Source organism: Diorhabda sublineata, chromosome 2 (genome assembly GCF_026230105.1).
Source record: "Diorhabda sublineata isolate icDioSubl1.1 chromosome 2, icDioSubl1.1, whole genome shotgun sequence".
NCBI lineage: Eukaryota > Metazoa > Arthropoda > Insecta > Coleoptera > Chrysomelidae > Diorhabda > Diorhabda sublineata.
In genome coordinates, this window is record NC_079475.1 from 12,713,604 (window position 1) to 12,734,244 (window position 20,641).

Here is a 20,641-nt window from a genome sequence, read left to right on the forward strand (position 1 = left end):
AATTCATAGACTTTTCTGCAAACGGTAAAATCAAGGGAGAACTAGTAATAAATCGGTATATCTCTTCATATATTATTGGTGGTTGCTAAAAGTCTGGATACGGACAAAGAACTGAGAGTCATTATTTGTGATAAAAAACTTTATATTGCAAAACTACGCAAAAATATCGAGACTGGTTACGAAAAAGTGTTTTATTATAAAAATTATTCTACATTCGAATGCTCCCCTTCAATATAGTCCCATCCCCTCACCACACACCTTTCCATACTTTTTTTCCATTGATCGAAGCAGTGCAGGAAGTATTCTTTGGTTGGGGCCTTTAGGAGATCTGCCATTTTTTGCTTTACCGCTTCCACCGAGTCATATCGGGTCCGTTTCAAAGCAGATCTTTTTTTAACCTTCCAAGGAAATCTGAGCAGACCCGTTGACGTAAAAGCTATAGTCAGGAGTCAGATTTTTTGACTTTTATTTCTTTATCGGCGTTTAGAGCCTCGGCAATCATCCGGATGCTCATTCGACGATCTGCACGCACAATTTGGTTGATTTTGGTCACTGTTTCCAGAGTTGAAACAGTCACAGGGCGACCTGGGCGCTGGTCATCTTTAGTGCTCTCTTGGTCGTCACTAAAGCGCTTATACCACTCAAAACCACGCGCACGAGATAGAGAATTGTCCCCATAGGCCTCTTGTAACAATTTATAGAGTTTTTTTTTAATTTAACGAGAAATTTGAGATGATACGTTGCTCCAGGTTCGTTTCAAACCGCTACTACACAAATACTCTAATAGTGACGGAAACGTGTTTTGGGATGTGCATAGACAAGTTATCTAGAGACCCAACGCCCTCTAGGCGCGCAGTCTCGTTATTAAATAGTCAGACCTCGTATTAGTAGATTTATTAGTTTAAATGTATTGTGTCAAAATTAATTATTTTTGATTACATAATGAACAAAAATCTGTTTTTTTATATATATAAAAAGCTGATGGACCACATTAATAACTAGATCTAACAGAAGATTAAATAAAATGAATAATTTCTTTTGCATATTTTTAATCAATACTGATTAATAAGGGGGACTCAAACTTTGAAGTGGTGAATCGAAACTAGAGAATGTAATATAATCCAAGCATTCCATATTTTCATTAGAATGTATTATTATCATAAAAAGTGAATATACACGTTTATGATTGTGGTCTTGGCAAAAAAGAATTTGTTATCATATTTAAGATAAAATATAATTACTTCCTAATTTTTCATCGAGAATTGTGGTCTTTCTGTTAACAGCAATTACGTTAGGCGATAAGATACTGAATAATTAAAAAACTAATGTACTTGAAAATATATAAAGTGAGTGAAGACTAAAATCATTTCTATCAACACCAAAATATATGTTTAATCTAATATTTATTGTTGAAAACAAACTTTCGTAGGAGAATAGTATTGAAATTGAAATAATAATATGAAGATGGTCCCAGAATTACCTGGCTTTACCTAAAGTTGGTAGTAGTTGCTTGAAACTGTATTAGAAAGTACACAATCTATACAGCACAAGTTTCAAGTTTGAAGATGCCACGTTGTTTAATATTTGTGTGAATATGAAAGCATGAAAAAAATCGCTATTTGAAACGCTTTAGCCCAACCAATATAAAAGCTGAACTGGAGTTTCTACTCTAGGTTAGACTGGTCCTTCGTTATCAATAGTTAAATACAAAATCCACAAAGCAGTATTGGATGATCGTCGATTGAAATTGCGCGAGGTAGCAGACCTAGTAGGTATTTCATAAAGTGCGGTAGATTACATATTAACTTGAAATTTTGACATGGAAAGCTGTGCGCATAATCAGTATCGTTTTTGCTCACAATGGAAAAACACCAGCGTCGTGAAGATCTTTCCATCAAATGTTTGGCAATGTTTTTGCGCCGTTTAGAAACCATGGATGAAACGTGGGTCCATAACTTCAAATCCAAAACAAACTAACAATCTAAACAATGTACTGAAAAGGGAAAACCGGTTTCAAAGAAGTCAAAGACCGTTCCATCTGCGGGCATGGTCAAGGCGTCGGTTTTTTGGGATGCGTGTGAGATAATTTTCATTGACTAACTTGAAAATGAGAAAAACTATCAACGGCGAGGATTATGCGAACTTATTGCAACGTTTGAGCGAAGAAATTAAGCAAAACGGCCGCATTAGGCTAATAAGAAAGTTGTTTCAAGACAATGCTCCAGCTCACACATCTGTTGCAATGTCCAAAATTAATAATTTAAAGTTTGAATTGCTTCAGCTTTAGCCCCTTCGGATTATTTTCTGTCTCCAATTTTTTTCCAAATTTCTCGTGTTTTCTTTGTTGGACCAGGTACTTCTGGAACCATCCTCGTACTTCCGTAAAACATCAGTTGCAAATAGAAAACATTTAATCTTCTGATAGTTTCTGCTTGTAGATTCAACCATATGGAAATAATATTTTCGTTTTTGTTCATTGCTGGTAAATTTGTTACTGGAAACACAATTTCAGAAGCAACAAAAGTATCCGAAATAAACTCATTTGATTTTTATTTCCTTGGAATTTCTTCGATCTCTTGGAAATACTATTTGAAGCAGCAAAATTCCATTCATCATCCAAATCTTCTTCCAACAACTGAAGCTTGTTGTTGCTGCTGGTTCTTGTTCACATCCATTAATATTCTTTTTAAATCTTGCCATTTCTGTTGTAATAAGGCAGTACCGTATGTGAGTAACTTAAAAGTGGTACGTAATTTAAAATTATCAATAGAAAACTAGTCTCACTAAAAGGTCTGTGAATAAAACTCGTACATGGTCAGTATTAGAGCTAGTTCACCAGCTGGCTTCTTCATCATGATAACCCGCCCTGCCATGAGTTACTATCGACTGCTAAAAGCCTTCCTGTCTATCCACTTTCAACACATTCACTAGAAATAACAGATAAACTTTCTAAAAAAAATTTCAAAAAATGCTTCCGATCAAGTGAGGAAGTGTTTAAAGATTTGTATTAGTTCATTCTGCGGTATTATCCTATACTTTAATTCTAAACACACACTGGTGTGATGAGATTCATTTTTTTTCTCAGGTCTTAGTCGTGTTAGTACTTCTGGAACCATCCTCGTATTGTTTCAGTAAGCAGAAAAAGTTTAAATTAACAAAATAATGAAATATATGAAAATAGATGCAACAGTTGAAATCAAATCAAATTTTTATCACGCATTCTAATTTGAGCCTGTCTCTATTTCACATCATTTTAGAGATAATTTTTTTAACGTTATGCCGTTTTAAAGAAATGCTTATACTTAAATCGTCAACAAACGGTGTAAAGCCGAAACATTCGTTCAAATATTAAAGCTGAAGAAGACATCGTAACAGCCAAATTTAACGGGAAAATGGAAGCATCGCCAGAGAGATCTGCTCAAACAGTAACTCTTATAGAAGAGCGTTGTAGTTAAATAATTATAGTATCAACTTCAACAGTTTTATACATTCGCAGGCGTTACCAAGAAACTCAAGATATAACTCTAAACATAAACGAGCAACAATCGACGGACATTTTTGGTGTCCAAATTTTTTTTAGAAACCAGAAGACAGCAACTCCAGGTAAAAAATGTTTCGATGAATCATTGGGCAATAAGATTTTTTAGTCCCGGACCCCAGTTCCAAGAGGGCCCCATAATTTGGAAAACATTCTGTATTTTTTGATGTGTTGATACCACAAATCTAACGTATTGAGATTATCTTTTTCATTTTTCCGAATTCCTTAAGGGGGCCCCATCATTATTTTAGCCCCGGGCCTTATGATTTAACGGGATCTTTTAGGATGCCTATTATTTTAAATAACCATTTTAATACTAAACGATAAATAAAAATAATCTTTACGACTCGGTTGTTGCTTCCATTGAAATGCCCGCTCAAATCATCCAGCAACTTCCTCGAAAAGCTGTACTAATATTTCTTCTCCTCATCTTTCGTTACTAGGCACATTCTGCTTTTTTGTCTCAAGGTTAGCTTTAGTCTTCTTCTGACTGTCTAGCCATTCACTTGGAACTCTTGTTGGACTTGAACATCATTGAGGGCCCGAGTTATCAGCGATGTGCTGACGATAAATCGGTCATATTTATAGGATATGCAGCTTTTTCCTCCGGAACCGCGTATTCGATGACTGATTGACGTTCAGCGTATTGGCCTTTTCTCGAAGACTGTGGTCTTGTCGTAATAGAGTGACCGCTTGAGCAGCTTTTATCACTTGTTATGTCCATTTTCAAGTAGAATTCTTGTTTGCTGTTAACGGAGATATGTATCAGTTGACGTTTTATGGTTTATATTTTGAAGCTAATGCCTTTTTGTTCGCGAATGTATCAGGTAAATAAATAAACATACAATTAGACTTAAAAAAGTTTATTGTACAAAACAAATTTTAACAAAACAAATAGTATTAGTACGTAATATAGCAAATCTCATTATAAATAAATATTTTTCCTGATAATATGTATCTTTGCCATTCTAAATAAGGGTAAAGTTAATCACAGCGATGCAGACACACCTTAACACGTTAATAACTATTCCAAATCACATGAAAATATTTGATAATTTGATATATTACACAAACAATTTTTTTTCTATAAACCAAATAAACTTATTTTACTGCGATATACAAATAAATTTATATGGAAGAAAAAATTGCACAAAGTAAAATAACAAGCTCAGTTTTTATAACAAATATTCAAATATGGATGACTAATAATTGTAATGAATATGAAATGAATAAAAACTTTTTTATTGTACTGTATATTTTATTATATTTAATATATTGGTTTCAGTTAAAACCCGCATCCAGTTAATTTTAGACTAGGGAAAACTAGTCACTAGTCACAAACCTTTTCAGAGTTAACTACATATTTTTTTGGGTAGGCAATTGAAATAAAATTGTATATTCCTTATTATAATTGTTTTGTAGGTCTAAATACACTGCATGTTCGGAGGTATTTCCACCATGGAGTCCCTCAATTTAGGTGGATGGCAAGGTTTTGTAAGATGCTCCTGGAAAAAATCTTTTCTAATCGCGGTTTGTACAAAAAAAAATAATATACCACCGAGGTTTATTTCAAAAATTCTAACTTTTTAGTGTTCTACTAGAATAAAATTTTGAAACTATAAATTTTTCAACTGAAAACACTGTTTTCCATTACTAGAATTCTCCATTGAAATGCTAATTTCCACAGAAAATTCTATTAAATGAGAAAAAAATAGTTAATGCTGGTATTTTCTGATGAAAAATGTAAAAAAAATAGTTTTAACTCCAAGGGTACTAGTCAAAACTAGTTTTGACTAGTAAAAACATGTTTTAACGGGATTGTGAAAACTAATCTTTCCTTGTCAAAACTAGAATAACCTCAAAACGGATTTTAACTGTAACATATATACAAAGACCGTTTTTTTTCAACCTCCGATAGACTATAAATAAGAGACAAGTTCATATAAAACAAACCAAAAGATTGACACATATGTCATTTCTGTGGACAAGCTTTTCAATGCCCTCTTCAAAGAAAGTTGCCGCCAATGAATTCAAGTAGAGTACAAAAGAGACCTTGAAACTTCTGGAAATTCCGTAGGCAAGGCAGTAATGGTGAATATGCGGTTGTGTTTAACCATTCTGTCAACTCGACGAATCATACTACAGCGCATGTCCGCGTAGCAGCTGCACGGAGCGATCGGAGGTTGAAAAAGAAACGGCCCTCATATAATAAAAATTTTTTGGAAGACAGTATGTATAAAAAATTCAAGAACTTAGGGGAACATATTTTATCTATTATAAGAAAAAGTTTTGTACTTCAACTATGGAGGTTAGAGGTAAATCCATCTTCCATAACTGTAAGGACATAGGGCGGTTCATTCTATTACACATGGGATTTATGATAAACAAGATTAATTATATAATATATAATTATCCAATTATATAATTAATTAGGTAATTATTTAAATTTCGTTGGAATTGTAGTAGGTTATAGAGAAAATAACGCTTAACAAGTATATACAGGGCGTTTCAAAAAAAGGTGATAGATAGGATAGAATTAAAAAATATTTGAGGTTTATTCGGGCAAAAATTTGGAAGTGCTTCAACAGAAAGCTTCAAAAATCCCATACCGCATATGTACCCATGATGTCATCATTAGGTAATGAAGACATGCAAAGCAATAAACTATGATGTATAAAATATTCTTCTTTTTCTGGAACCTTAAAGTTGAAAAACTATGTGAAGTTTTGCTTTTCGCGCCCTATAACACTAAAATTTTACGTAATCGGAGGGGTGTAACCTAATATAGATAATTACCATTAATTATTATGTTTCATAGTATTATTTATGTATTGGATGATGGAAAAATAGACAAATATGATTCAATGAAATAATAGTCAACAAGTATGTGAATTGGAATAGTATTTTCATAATTTCACTTTAACAATCGTACACGGATACCATTTTTTGAATACTAATTTTCGTACATAAGCACGGCATTAAATGCTTTTTGTTCAAATTATAAAATAGAAAGGAGATCAACAGAACTTGAAGAATCGTTTTAAGGACTCCACAATTAGACTGCTACTGAATTTATAGAATTTTCCGAACTATTAGTTGGAGGCGTTTCTAAAGTAGCTATCCGTTGTTGCAAATTGTGAACCTAAAATAAAACATACTCGTAAATAAAAATTATTAGATGAAAATTACTATTTCTTTCACTAGAGGAAATATATTGAAAAAAAAATTAAAAAAAGAACCTTAACGTAAATGTGTGTACCTTGAAAGGTGAAGATAAAGGTGCAGTTTCATGTTGCCGCCCGACGCTGGCTTTGAGCGTCAAATGTTGTCACGTGGTACAATTTTGTCTAGAGCGTCATTTAAAGTTGAACCTGTTAACGCTACCTACCTCGTACTTGGTCAAGTACAAGACAACAATAATGTTAACTTTTACTTTAGTTCATTATGAAATATTCCAATACTAAAACAATTTTTTTGGGTAACTGTATTTTAAAACTGCTTTTTCTCAAATCTACAATAATTGTACTTAGAACCCTGTAATTTTGAGGCGTGTTAAAGTGTTAAATCAAGTATTATAGCAAATAACCTTAATCTACCAGGTTTTTGAAAAGTATAATAAGTTTAACGATAAGATATATATTTATCGATCGAACTAATTCATCCATTTAAGTTGAGAACTTAATTAAAAAATTATTGAATTAATTAATTAATTTCGCCATTTGAACCTTTACGCTCTTATATGCAACGCTGCATTAATTTAAGATGGCGTTCCATTCGAAATTATACCACGTGACCTCGTTTGATGCTCTAAGCCAACGTTGATCGTCAACATGAAATTGCACCTTAAAGTTTCAATTCTAATTAAAATGGTGGGTAAAAGTTGATGAAAACAGAGTTGAGAAACAATTTGGAAAATATAAGGATAGTTTGAAGACTTGGCACTAAATGATAAATTAATATACAAATTGTAGTGCTTGGAACAAATTAGAGCAACATCTTAGATCATTTGGAAATGAATTTAAAAAGTTACAACATGTTCTTGGTTATTCATTAAGTTTTCCACGTCAAAAAAATTTTATTTTTACTTAAAAACAATTTATTTAAAAAAATATTTTGAAAAAAATTTTACCTGTGCATTGTGCTTTTCTACTAAGATAAACATTTGTTGTTCCATTTTTTTTAGTTTGGCTTGATATTTTTTGTTATTTCTGTCTACAGTATCAGCTAATATACTGAAAATAAATTATCGATTACTCAGAAATCTAAGGACAACTATACTTTTTAAAGGAAGACAAATGTCGAATATTAGTCAAGAATTAGATACACTAAATAGACCAGAGCAAAAAAAGTAGGTTCATAATGCAAACTTCTAGAGAACGGATTTTTTTTTGGAATATGTTCATGTACACGTTTTAAGAAAAACCAACATAACAATATCTTTTCACCTTCAATTTTTTATGGCAGCTACGTACACGAACCGTTTTGGAACAAAGGGAAGTTCACTCTTTTGAAAGTGGGGCTATGCTGCTTCTAGAAATTATGCAGGCGTAACAATTTACTTTTATGATTTGCTAGTATATTTGTCTTTTATATCTCGCTCATTTCCCCCCACAACATCATGTTTTTTTTCTTATCCTGTCAGTGTTTAACTACTACTCTTATCAAGTCATATTCCACCTCTTTTAATAATTTTGTCCTAGGACTGTTCTACCACCAGGATCCAAATGCATCGTATTGTATGCTATGGAATTTGTTCCTTCTTTCAATACATATTCATACCACTTCATTAGCTAGATTAGCTTGTAGTTTTTTGCTGTTTATCAATTTTTTCAAAATTCCAAATATGCTGGAATCCATATGATCAAATACTTATTCTAATACCAAAACTTACTAAAAGCTTGGAATATGTTGAGGTTTTAACGACTGGTATTTTAACACCAATGAATTCACATTACCAACCCAAAGTATCACAAAATATTCTCAGAAAAATGATAATTGAAAATAGCTATAAGTTTTTTGCTGTTTATTGCTAATATTTTTATTCCTTATTTTTTGGTCGTGTTGTATAATAAACAGCTTGTGAATAATACAAATTTTCTAATTTAAAACCAAGAGATGGCGATTTTCACAATTTCTTGAAAATAGTTATAATAAAAATCGTCTAAAAAAATTATGCTATTAATGAAGTACCGGATTCTACTTATTTTAATTTGATAATAATTGACTACTAGATATTCCAAGTTCAATGATGATATTCACCTATTTGTTTGATTTAAATCTTGTACTATTTCTCTTCCTTCTAACAATCTTGCTTCAGCGTTTTTTGTAACCTGTTCCAAAGTAGAAACCAACTCCTGTAATCTAACTTTCAGTCTTGCCTCTCTTGCTAATGCTTGCATCAATTCCAATTCTACACCTTGTGCATGTTCCGCATCGGAGTAACCTTGTTCCTAAATAAAGTGCCATTATTATCCACATTTAATTAATTCATTACATTATAATTTTGTCTATTGTTTATAAAAACTAAAAGTCAATATTTCAGCATTTCTTACTTTATGCTGGGTGGCTATTGCTAGTAAGGCTTCGGTATCTTTTAAATGCCCTTGGAGATTTTTCAATGTTGCAGATTGAGCCTTTTGTTGTCCTTCTGAATATCTAAGTTTAAGTTCAATGGCACATTTTTCTCTTTCCAGAGCAAAAAGTTTTGATATTAATTCGGACTTATCTTCTCGTAAACCCATAAGTTCCTAAAAAATATACCGATCACTAACAACTGAAATAAAAAGAATATCAAAGAAGAGATCACATCACGAAATTTTGTTCCACAAAAACTTGCTACAAAGAAAAAAGTGAATAAAGAAAACAGTTGTTCAAAATATAATTCAATATTCGAGAAATTTAATTTTTACAATCATCTTTATTGTTTCGAATATCCAATTTGAAACATGATCTGCCTTTCTTCAAATGTGAAATTAACTATATTCCTTTCTAATAGTATTTTTGTTTCAGAGATAAAATGAAGTACCTGAGTTTTATCCACCGTGTCATATCGACGGTAAAATTCACGTTTAAATATACCGAACATTCAATTAAAATTTCTATTCGAACGAGCTTTTGATCAGCATTAAATAATCGCGGCACCCACCATACAGCAGATACCTTTTCCATATGTAGTCTTCCAAGCAAAATATTTTTTCTAAGTAGTAATTGATGGTACCGGATGTTCAGCTTCATATATGTTGATATGACCACATTCTGGATAATATTTATAAAACTTATCATCGGTTTTTTAAATTGTTTTATCACGTTAAACATGTTTAATGAAAACATGGCGGAAATTTATTGTAGCGATAGTGTTGTCAACCTATGAATAGTCATTCTCCCATCAAACTTAATCCTTCTTGGCGTGGACTAAACAGCACATAAATTGTTTTTGACAACAGTACAGAAACGTGCAGGTTCACATTAACGTGATAGCAAATTTATAAGTCTTTGAAGGAGAACAGAACTTGCTAGAGAAGTTGTTATAACCTCAATTATTTAAGAGAAAATATTATGGGAAAAATTTTATATTTGTAGACGATGATGTTCGACCATTTCATACAAGTATGGTTCAAAATGCATTAGAAAAAGCAACTAAATTGGCCAGCAAACTCACCAGAAAGTAAACCGCTTGAGAATTTTTTTTAATTCATTCATCCATTCATAATTTGAGAATAACTAAAATGTGTGAAAAGCATTGCATAAATCGATTATAGAAATTTATTTTCTTTCCAGAAAATGTGTGGTGGGTATTACCTGCATCAACACAGCCATTTCTAAATCCATCTTTCTAGCTTCTTGGCTACTGGAAGGTCGTACAGGTAAATTTTCAAGTTGCGTCGATTCCAAAATCACATATGTTCCCTGAATATTGCTTCGTTCCGCTTTCAGTCTCGAAACGTGTTCTCTAAGTCTTACTTCATGTTCGGATGTCCAAGTTTCGTTACTATACAATAAAAAAAGAAATATTAACAAATTAGTCCAGGAAACGAAGATCAAAAAACGACAAAACCTCGGAATTTTTTCGTCTTGAATCGATTTGTACAAAAAAAAAATGGGATTCGGCACATTTCACCCTCTAGTTCGTTTTCTATATTGTGCCGTTGTACGCGTTTTGTTTTTTAAAGGTAAAAACTACCCCTAATTGTCAAAAAAATTGGGATTCGGCACATTTCACCCTCTAGTTCGTTTTCTACATTGTACCGTGGTACGCGTTTTGTTTTTTAAAGGTAAAAACTGCCCCTAATTGTAGAAAAAGGACAATACCTCGGAATTTTTTCGTCTTGAATCGATTTGTACAAAAAAAAAATGGGATTCGGCACATTTCACCCTCTAGTTCGTTTTCTATATTGTGCCGTTGTACGCGTTTTGTTTTTTAAAGGTAAAAACTACCCCTAATTGTCAAAAAAATTGGGATTCGGCACATTTCACCCTCTAGTTCGTTTTCTATATTGTGCCGTGGTACGCGTTTTGTTTTTTAAAGGTAAAAACTGCCCCTAATTGTAGAAAAAGGACAATACCTCGGAATTTTTTTGTCCTGCATCGATTTGTACAAAAAAATTGGGATTCGGCTCTTTTCACCCTCTAGTTCGTTTTCTATATTGTTCCATTGTACGCTTTTTGTTTTTCAAAGGTGAAAAATTATAAAACAATATTTTAAACCTTACCGTTTTTGGGAAGTAAAATGTTAAACTAAACTTGGATCAATAAATTAACAGAAATTATAATATATTAAATTTCTTTGTTTGTTGTTATTTCGTCGATATTTTTCCTTTTCAGTTCATATGTTGGTTACAACAAATTGTAAATTAATAAATATACACGAAATAAATGTGAGGAAATATGGACCTAACCAACAACCACTCACCTATCTATTGTAGGACTACTATAAACATTATTCTGCCAAGGTGATAATAAAACATCTGTACTTTGATATGAATCTAAATGATGAAGAAGTTGTTTGGCTACCGTTTCGGCGGCACTTCTATTTTGTAAAGTATCTGAATCGTCTTCTTTCAAAGTTAGCTCAGTTTCTAGTAGAGCCAAAAGTACATCGTAGGCTTCGATGATTCTATCACTTATTCCCAACGCCAATTGTAAAGCTATAGCGTTAGATTCGTATTTACCACATAGTAAGGCCAATCTGGAATAAACAAAAAAATACATATAGGACGGAAAAATACAAAAGACACCTTCGAAATTTTCTCATTTTTTTTCTATATCCGCGAAATGAGTTAAAAAAATTATTAACACAATAAAAAAAGTGAATGCTTACCTATCACAATGCGCTTTCGTTTCTGAAAGCGTTAATGCCAGTACTGAATTCTGCGATCTCGCATTCTCCAATTTGGCGTTCATTTTTCTTAATTCGAAATCCAGTCCTTGCTTCTCAGCCTGAATATCGCATTGCTTCAAAATATCACCAACAATATGTTCAGCAACAGCTAAAGAAATAATTTTTGGAAATAAACACAGATGAAATGTGACAAAATACGAAAAAATGAATATTAAAAACATATTAAATAAAATTTCTTTTTAAATGCACATTCTAAAAGTTAAGGACCAGGGTACGCTACCTGGTGGCGAAATTTAACATCAAAGTAGGTAGGTCAAGTCGATAACTCACCAAAAATTTCGCGCATATAGGGTTGTTTTTTAGTGCTCCGAAAGTGGGGGGGACACATATTTTCCATCATCATCTACAATAATAGCACACGAGGTTTAAAAACAAAAATTAGAACCTATCCTAACCAACCTTCTTTCTCCCTCCACCTCTTAATGTGTATCAAATTTTAAACTGGTAGCTCTAGGCAGGATCATATTAGACAGCTCGGAAGAGCATTTACCGTGGTAGAATCGGTAAAACATATTCAGTTCAATGACCTTTCTTCTATGCTCTAAGCTGTCCATGTTTCCGGTCAACCCTGTATTGATTCGAGCTTGGGAGCCGAACTCCAAATGTGCGAGCAATATTCTAAACATAGACGAATCTGGTTCTTGTTGAGGATTAAAAGTTGTTGCAGAGTATGGTCTTAAAAAGGGCTCCAAGTTTTTGTGAAGCTGCTTTGGCTAAATCGGCCACGTGACTATGCCAGGGTATATTGCTCCCAGCCTCAACAAGCGAATTTGCGGTGATAGTTATACTTCTTTATATTCAGACAGGACCAAATCCTGAGCTGCAGTGCCAGCCTTCATTGTAACAAAAGCAACCTGGGTATTTACTACATTAAACGCAACCAGCTCGCTTACACCCCATTCCAGAATGTTTTCAAGATCGGTATGTAATAACAAACAAATCAGCCGGTAACTTTTCGCACTTGTATTAAGTTTCGGCTTTTTTTATAGTAGATAACGAGGATGACCTACAGCATTTGCTGTATCGGTTCCAAACAACAGCCATAAACCTTAATATGCATATATCTGTAGAAAAAAACAGAACCAACGGTAATAACCTAACCTAACTGTGAACGACAACCCCATTCACCAACTTACATACTTCGAATCGAGATCACCAGCGCCAAGGAACCTAAGTAAATGAGTATTCAAGATAGTAAAGCATTAATAGTAAAGTTCGCATATACAAAATAATCGTAAGATCTATACTTATACATGCAGTGGAAACTAGAGCAGTAACAACAAAAAAGAAGAACTTGAAGAGGGCAGCAGAAATGAAAGCATTGAGAACAATTAAAGGAGTGAGCCTGAGATACCCCATAAGAAGCAAGGCTACAAGATAAGGTCTGAAAATTCAGGATATAGTACGATTCAAGAGATTAGAGAGACCACGCCGACAAAACGACGGAGGATCGATGAATTAAATGGGTAAAAGGTGTAAAATCAACTTCAAGGAGACCTCCCTGCCGACATACCAAGAGATGGCACGAAAACTGGACATCTACTTCTCAAGAAACTAAATAGAAACAAGACTAAGTCTTAAAAATAGTGAGAAGAAGAAACTTGCTAAAGTGTATAATTTAGAAATTTAATAAATGTATAATGGCATTACTGAACCAATCCCGAAGCAGCAGGTCAAAAAAACCAAACAAAAGCTTCTAAGGAAACGTTTCATCGAATCAACAATTAATTATAAAAATAAAATAGAAAGAAGTTAATAATAAATTATTCGTACCTGTTGACAAATCACTATTAAGTAAATCGTTTGGATTTATGCCCCGCTGATCCGTAGCTCTTTTCAGTTTGATTCTTTCAGCCACTTTTGGTACAGGAGCACTGGAGTAACAATTATTCCTGATGTTTGTCCTATGTATAGGTACAATGTTGCTGTATTTTATATCCACCTACGAAAATAGTGTGATTGAAAAATTAATGAGGCGTCGTGAGGTTTATTCCTCGGAATCCACCGCCAGTCAATGAATCTTTATACAAACTTTTCTTTTGGAGTTTTCCCAGGCCCTACCAGAATAGTACACGTGGCATCTCGTTATGGCACGAACAGAAAAAGTGGGTCGCGGTAAATCAAACTCATTGTAGTTAACCAGGTCTAACATAACAGTTAAGTCGCGGTGAAGGTACATAGTACCATCCAGGAGATCTACAACGATGCTTCTAAAAATAAAACGCTTACTGCGCGGTTCAGCTGGCTGCTTCGCTGTGATTGCTCCGTTCTAGAGTCATCCTCACGTACGAATGGAATCGTTAGGGCTGGTGGTGGTATTCTCCTAGACTGTTTCTTCTTTTATTTATTTGGTGGACTGAAAACCGCTTGTTGGGTAGATTTCCTATGATTCACCACTTAGTTGCCGCTGAGATTTCATAAATATCCGAACTTGTATCAAACACACATCACTCTCCAATGATCTGAGCTGGATTGACAGCTCGGATTACCTCCTACCCTTAGACTTAATACGTAGCTGTTGTTGTTGGCTCCAAAAAATTTTGTTTATTTACAATTCATGTTTATATTATTGTGCAGTGAGTGCGATTAAAGTTAATTACTGAACATTACTGAGTATTACAAACTTTAAAAATAATGGCATAGATAAAATGTGTTTTTTATTTATATTTTCTTACGTAATTGACGGAGGGATGTTACTACAAGTGGAAATTAGATGAATATTTTGGTATGATTTGTCAACATTATGTCAGATATCTACTTAACAATTATGGACACAACTCATGTCGTATTTGGGCACAGGCACGGTCATTGTCATGGATCAGAACCATTTCAGAAGTCAGCATGCCTCTTCGTTTGTTTTGATTCGCTTCCCATATTGAATCTGGTCTAATAATTGCTCCAGACTGTTGAAGGTTCGTTGGAATTTTGTGGGTCGCGTTGGATAATTTGTGTGTATCATGGTCGTTTCATTTCAACAGAATCCATGTCATGATAGATTTTAAAAAATCAGTTGTCAAGAAACTCCATAGCTGCACCAATTCGGCGAGTTCTGTGGTTCAAAATAGGTGGAGCCCAGCGAGCGAAAAATTTTCTGTTGTGATGATAAAGTGCAAGACAAGCATCGAAAATTGAATCGACTTATGGTCTCCCTAAACGAACTGAAATTCATGCTCGAATTTGAATTTATGTAAAGCAATTTCAGTTACGTAACAAAAACTAAAATGGACCCTCTTGGTTTAAAAAAAATTTTTATTTTTGTTTCTAAATATTCTAAATTCTAAATATTTCATCACGAATTCATGTACATAAAAACTCTGAGGTCCTGTATTGTATTCCGGGATAATTTGGTGCCTTGTGAGCCTATAAGTAACGTTGAATACTATATATTTACGTGTACTGTGTTAGATAAAGTCACAAAACATCTAAACGGATTAAGGTCAAACTTGCACGGCTATAAACTATTTAATATTCACTTGGCTGCTTCTAATGCTCTTTAAATAAGTATAAACCGTTTTCAATGCTTCTATATTTTGAAAATAGTTTTAGGTTCTTTTACAAGTTCAACTGTTTCAGAAGAATCAGATATGTCATCATATTCTCTCCAAGGAATCGATTGTTCCGTTTGAATTCGATTTTACGAAATCGAAATCCTGTTTTGAGGAGTGCTAATCGAAACTCCTCCTAGTTGACATTAGTCTAATAGCCACAGTTATAAGAAGAGCTGCACAAAATCGATGGAACGAACGCGTCGCTATAAAAGAATTCATGTAATGACATAGCATCTAAAAATTTTCAACACTCAGATCATAAATATTTTCTTCGTTTATTCCATGAAGAAATAGTACCTAATTGATATCAATTTTCGAAATATTAGTTTACCTTATCTTCCTGATACATCTTTGGTTCGCAATCAATTTCTAAATGTGACTCGGGAGATTCTATATTTTTATCGTTAGACGTTTCTTCAATTCTTGCTAAAGACATTTGAGCTAATCTGGTATGTGCTTCATGTAACTGCTGTTTTAAATTAGTTATTTCATTCTTTAGAGGTTCCACTATTTCTGTGAATGGAGAAAGTTCGTTGTTTTCGTGATTGGAAAGTGATAATTTTGGCTCGGGTAACGCTTGCGGACTTTCGGGAAACTGAAACCAAAATAAAAATTTTCCTTTCACTTGGGTTTAAAAGAAGATAATCCTACTTCTGTGAAAATTTGTCGATTTTCTATATATATTTATAAGCAAAGGTAGAAGAATTTTAAAATATTGAGATAATGAATAGAAAGATAATGTTTTTGTTGTTTAATTCTGCAATCGAATAACTAAAAAGAAGTAAAAAAATTGTTGAATCATTTTTATTGATAAAAAGCTACTTCGCTTTCTGGTTTCTCAATCTTCAGAAAGTATAACATCGTTCTCTCAGTAATTTATCAATTATTTTCATGGCTTTCACGCCCTCTTTCATTATTCATTCCTTGGAATCAATGAACACAAATTTTAATCATCCTTCACCTGAAGATGCCTTTTATCGAAACAGATATTAGGGATTAGTGTTAAGAGTCAACAAACCTCTACTGCTTCCCAATCATTCAGTGTGAAACTGTTGTTAAGTCAGAAGGTCGTTATAAGTGGTAATTGTAGGACACGATTAATAAAAAACGTGTACTTCGAGTCGATTAACAAGCAAGTGCCACTAAAAATAATAAAAACGATAAAATATAACAAACCCTGTATATATAACATTCAACTTGTAACTCATTAATATTTTTTATAAATATCTTATTCAGGATAATAAACAGGAAGAGACAGTTGTATCGTTGTCAAGCAAGAGTACTACCGACAGGCTGTCAGAGGTTATTACTTACGGGTTAGATACTGTTAAGGCCGAAACTCACTAGCAACACGCCATCACACGCCACGTGTCAAATATTTCAATTGTGTGCGTACAAACTCAGCTCACCTTACGCCACGCTATCCCACGTGGGACGATATAACCTACGCGTGTTAAGACGTATGAATGCCTTTCTATGCCAGTCTACGGAAAGTTTTATCGCATTGGGTTTATATTAAAGATTAACTCGAAATATAACAAGTATTGTTAATAGAAAAAGTACTGCAATATAATATACAACAAACGTGTACACAACAATGTACCATTTAAATCGACGTGGCATAGCGTGGGGTGGCGTGGCGTGTTGCTAGCGAGATTCGACCTTTAGTGATTGATAAATGTGTAAGTTAACAATATACCAGTGATTTTCAAGATATTTTTTACCACGGTCTGCCTGAAGGAATTGATGCATGATCACTAGGCTTCAATTTTTTTTAAATAAATTTTAAAGGCGCATAGTTATCCCAAAGAATCTCTCTAATAATCACTGTGCACTGCTTTAAAAGCTTGCAAAGAAGATTTTTTTATCCACGAGTTTTAGGATGAACTTCGACCAGAGACTGAGCTCGAGTCAGTACTTGGAAACGATCTTACATGGGATATAGAACACAAAATGATGAACTGGATGTTTAAATGTGTTGTGGTGGCCAAAATTGGGGAGATACAACAGTAGGTAAGCTTCAAAGGGCGGTTTGCCTTGCAATAACAGGTGTGTCACATTCCAAGGAAAGTCCCTCGCGAATTAATCTTGGTGCTCGGCCACCATCTTGGTGTATATTATATTATGGTTTATTTATTTTCCATTATTTTTTACTTAAAATGAGGAAAACACTTTTTGTTGGTTCTATAAATTTCCTACTTTTCGAGAAATATGTTAACGTGGTATATATATTGAGATACATTAGATACAAGTTTTATCGGAAAATTTCCAACTTTAAAGTATCTAGTTATTGGCTATAAATCTTTGAAATTGAGATTACATGAAGGTCAGGTAATTAAATAGAAGAGTGATTCATGATATTAACTTGTTTTGAACAAAACGTGAATGTTACTTCACGATATTAAAGCTTCAAACTTAAATTATCAACTTTATTAATAGCAAACAAGAGCTATAAACTAGTGATTTAATTTGTTTTCGGTATCCTCGAATAACAAACGAGAAGGTTTATTTTACTTCATTGAAACTAATGGATAATCAATCATAAATAATTTCAGATTCCCGTAAAATTAGATTTTTTTGCGTTTGATCGATGTATTAATGGATTTTCATGATCGAAAATTGGTTTTCTCTACATTCTATTTAACAGGAAAACGAATTTTCTTGAATTTACTTTGTCAAAACTATGTTTTTCTAGGTTTACTTTGACCAAAAATACGTTTTTCTGAGTTTTCCTCGAAAAAAAGAGGTTTTTTTTGCGTTTGATCGATGTATTAATGGATTTTCGTGATAAAAAATTGGCTTTTAATAGATTCTATTTAACAAGAAAACGAATTTTCTGGGTTTTCCTTATCGAAAAATGTTTTTCTGGATTTTCCTTATCCAAAAATAGATTTTTATGGGTTTGATCGATGTATTAAAGAATTTTTAGAAAAATTTCGTCGAAAATTGGCTTTTCTAAATTCTATTTAGCATAAAATCTAATTTTCTTGAATTTCCTTTTTCAAAACTATGTTTTCCAGATTTACTTTAACCAAAAGTATGTTTTTCTGGGTTTTCCTTCGCAAAAAATAGATTTTTTTGCGTTTGTCGATGTATTAACGGATTTTCGTGATAAAAAATGAGATAATTCCATGACGTTTCGATTACTCAGAAAAAAGTGACAGTCATTCAAATGAAGCTACTTCTGTTATTTTCAAAATAACTTCGTGTGTTAATTTATCAATGATTCTTGATGAAAAAAAAAAATAGTGTACAATCTCAGCAATGGCTTCAAAATTGTTATCCCAACTCTACTCCATTAGATGTAACCAATTGGTTACATCTAATCATAAATTGAAATTGCGTGAGATAGCTGAGGCCGTAAAGATATCTGAAGGCAGTTTACAATTATGTATGAACATTTGACCATGAGCTGCATTTACTTACAGTTCAGAGCGGTGTTTGGTCATGTTTACACATAATGAATCAGATTTTTTGCATCAATATGTGACAATGGATGGAATATGGATCCATCACTTCACTCCGCAATCAAAACGATCATCATCTGAGTGGACAGTAGCTATGAATCACGTCCGAAGCGTCCAAAGGCACAACAGTCAGCTGGAAAGGTTATGCCCTCAGTATTTTTGGATGCTCATCGACTATCTCCAAAAGGGAGAGACAATCAATAGCAAATACTACATAGAGTTGTTGAATAGTTTGAATACAAAAATCAAGGAAAAATGGCTTCATATGCCGAAGAAAAAACCACTGTTTCACCAAGACAATGCACCGATTAACAAGTCGGTGGTAACAATGATTAAATTGATCGAATTACACTTCGAATTGCTTCTTCATTAACCATATAGTCTGTATCTGATCCCCATTGACTACTGATCTCAAAAAATGCTCACTGGAAGAAATGAAGAAGCAATTGCTGAAACTGAAGTCAATTTTGAGGCAAAAGACAAATCCTTCTACAAGCACGGCATCGAGATGCTAGAGAAGCGTTGGAATGATTGTATTGCTCTTGAAGAAGATGAATAAAATCGATTTTTAGCCAAAAAAAAAGTGTTTTTCTGAGTGATGTGTTAACAAAAACGAATTTTTTTCAAATGATCATCAATTGACTGTAAAATGAAACTCTATGGATTTTAGCCAAAAAATTTTGATTTTTATTGTGAAAAAATCATACTAAACATTTAATTTTATAAATTATTCGTCTATTTATTATGATGTGATATTGGATGTTCATTCTGGGTCATAAAAATCAATTTTGAATTAAACTGTAGCAGTTTGTATACAATATGTGTTCATGTGTGTTTTTATCTAAATAACCTCATTTGTAATAATAAAATAATGAGTGACCTGAGCTTTTTCGAAATTAATAGTAAAATAGTTTAATTTTTGACAGAATAAATCATTTGATATACTCACTGGTATTTTATTATCAACGTCTGACAATTCATTATCTACGGGTTCCAACTCACTAACTTCTAACGGACAAGTTACCGATTCTTCATGAGCGCTTGTGCACGATTCTGTAAAATAAAAGTATGATAAATTATTTATTATTGTTGATTCCGGTCAACAATAATTATGAGGATATATAAATTATCGTAGACAAAGCTAAAATATAAATTGTATTGTATTCTTTATTTTTCAATTTCTCGCCCGCGATATTGTCCAAATTGCAGGTGAAGATGCACTATTTTTTCCTCAACCACGCAGATGATTATTTATTACAATGGGGCACCGACAGAGGATTAATACTTAATAAGTCTAGTTTATGTTGTCTCAGTTTTACATATAGTTGATGGCTAACTGATAATGGGTCAGGTATACCATGGTTATGATACACTGATATGAGACATTGCCATCATGAAGTTCGACAATTTTTAATGTCCTACGAGTGAGTCGTTTACAGATAGTTGAAACATTCATCTTGATGAAAATATGGATATAAATCGTGAACATTTTCGTGCAATGATTTTCAATAACTTTCCACGTGGATTGAGCCAACAGCAGGATGAATTTCGTGAGGGTCGTTACAGAAAACATTGATGCTATACATAAACTGATGACGCAACATCGTCATGAGATTTAGCATTAGTTTCATCCGCGATACATTCAATATTGCACGACATTTGGCTGTCGAAAAGATTTGATCGCGATGGA

General features: G+C 33.2%; 1 protein-coding gene across 2 annotated transcripts in view; it reads right to left on the reverse strand.

Annotated features, from left to right (window-relative positions):
- Positions 1-4,391: 4,391 nt before the first annotated feature.
- Positions 4,392-20,641, reverse strand: part of LOC130453340 (colorectal mutant cancer protein) — an 82,756-nt gene continuing 66,506 nt past the window's right edge. For both annotated transcript variants that reach the window (XM_056793019.1, XM_056793018.1), the window contains exons 5-14: positions 19,901-20,004; positions 15,816-16,079; positions 13,710-13,878; positions 11,856-12,024; positions 11,448-11,723; positions 10,337-10,526; positions 9,091-9,285; positions 8,798-8,988; positions 7,668-7,770; positions 4,392-6,680 (exon numbers count right to left, since the gene is read on the reverse strand). In XM_056793019.1, the coding sequence (XP_056648997.1) occupies positions 6,594-6,680; positions 7,668-7,770; positions 8,798-8,988; positions 9,091-9,285; positions 10,337-10,526; positions 11,448-11,723; positions 11,856-12,024; positions 13,710-13,878; positions 15,816-16,079; positions 19,901-20,004 (1,748 nt within the window). In that variant the 3' untranslated portion in view covers positions 4,392-6,593. The remainder of the gene's footprint in view (positions 6,681-7,667; positions 7,771-8,797; positions 8,989-9,090; positions 9,286-10,336; positions 10,527-11,447; positions 11,724-11,855; positions 12,025-13,709; positions 13,879-15,815; positions 16,080-19,900; positions 20,005-20,641) is intronic.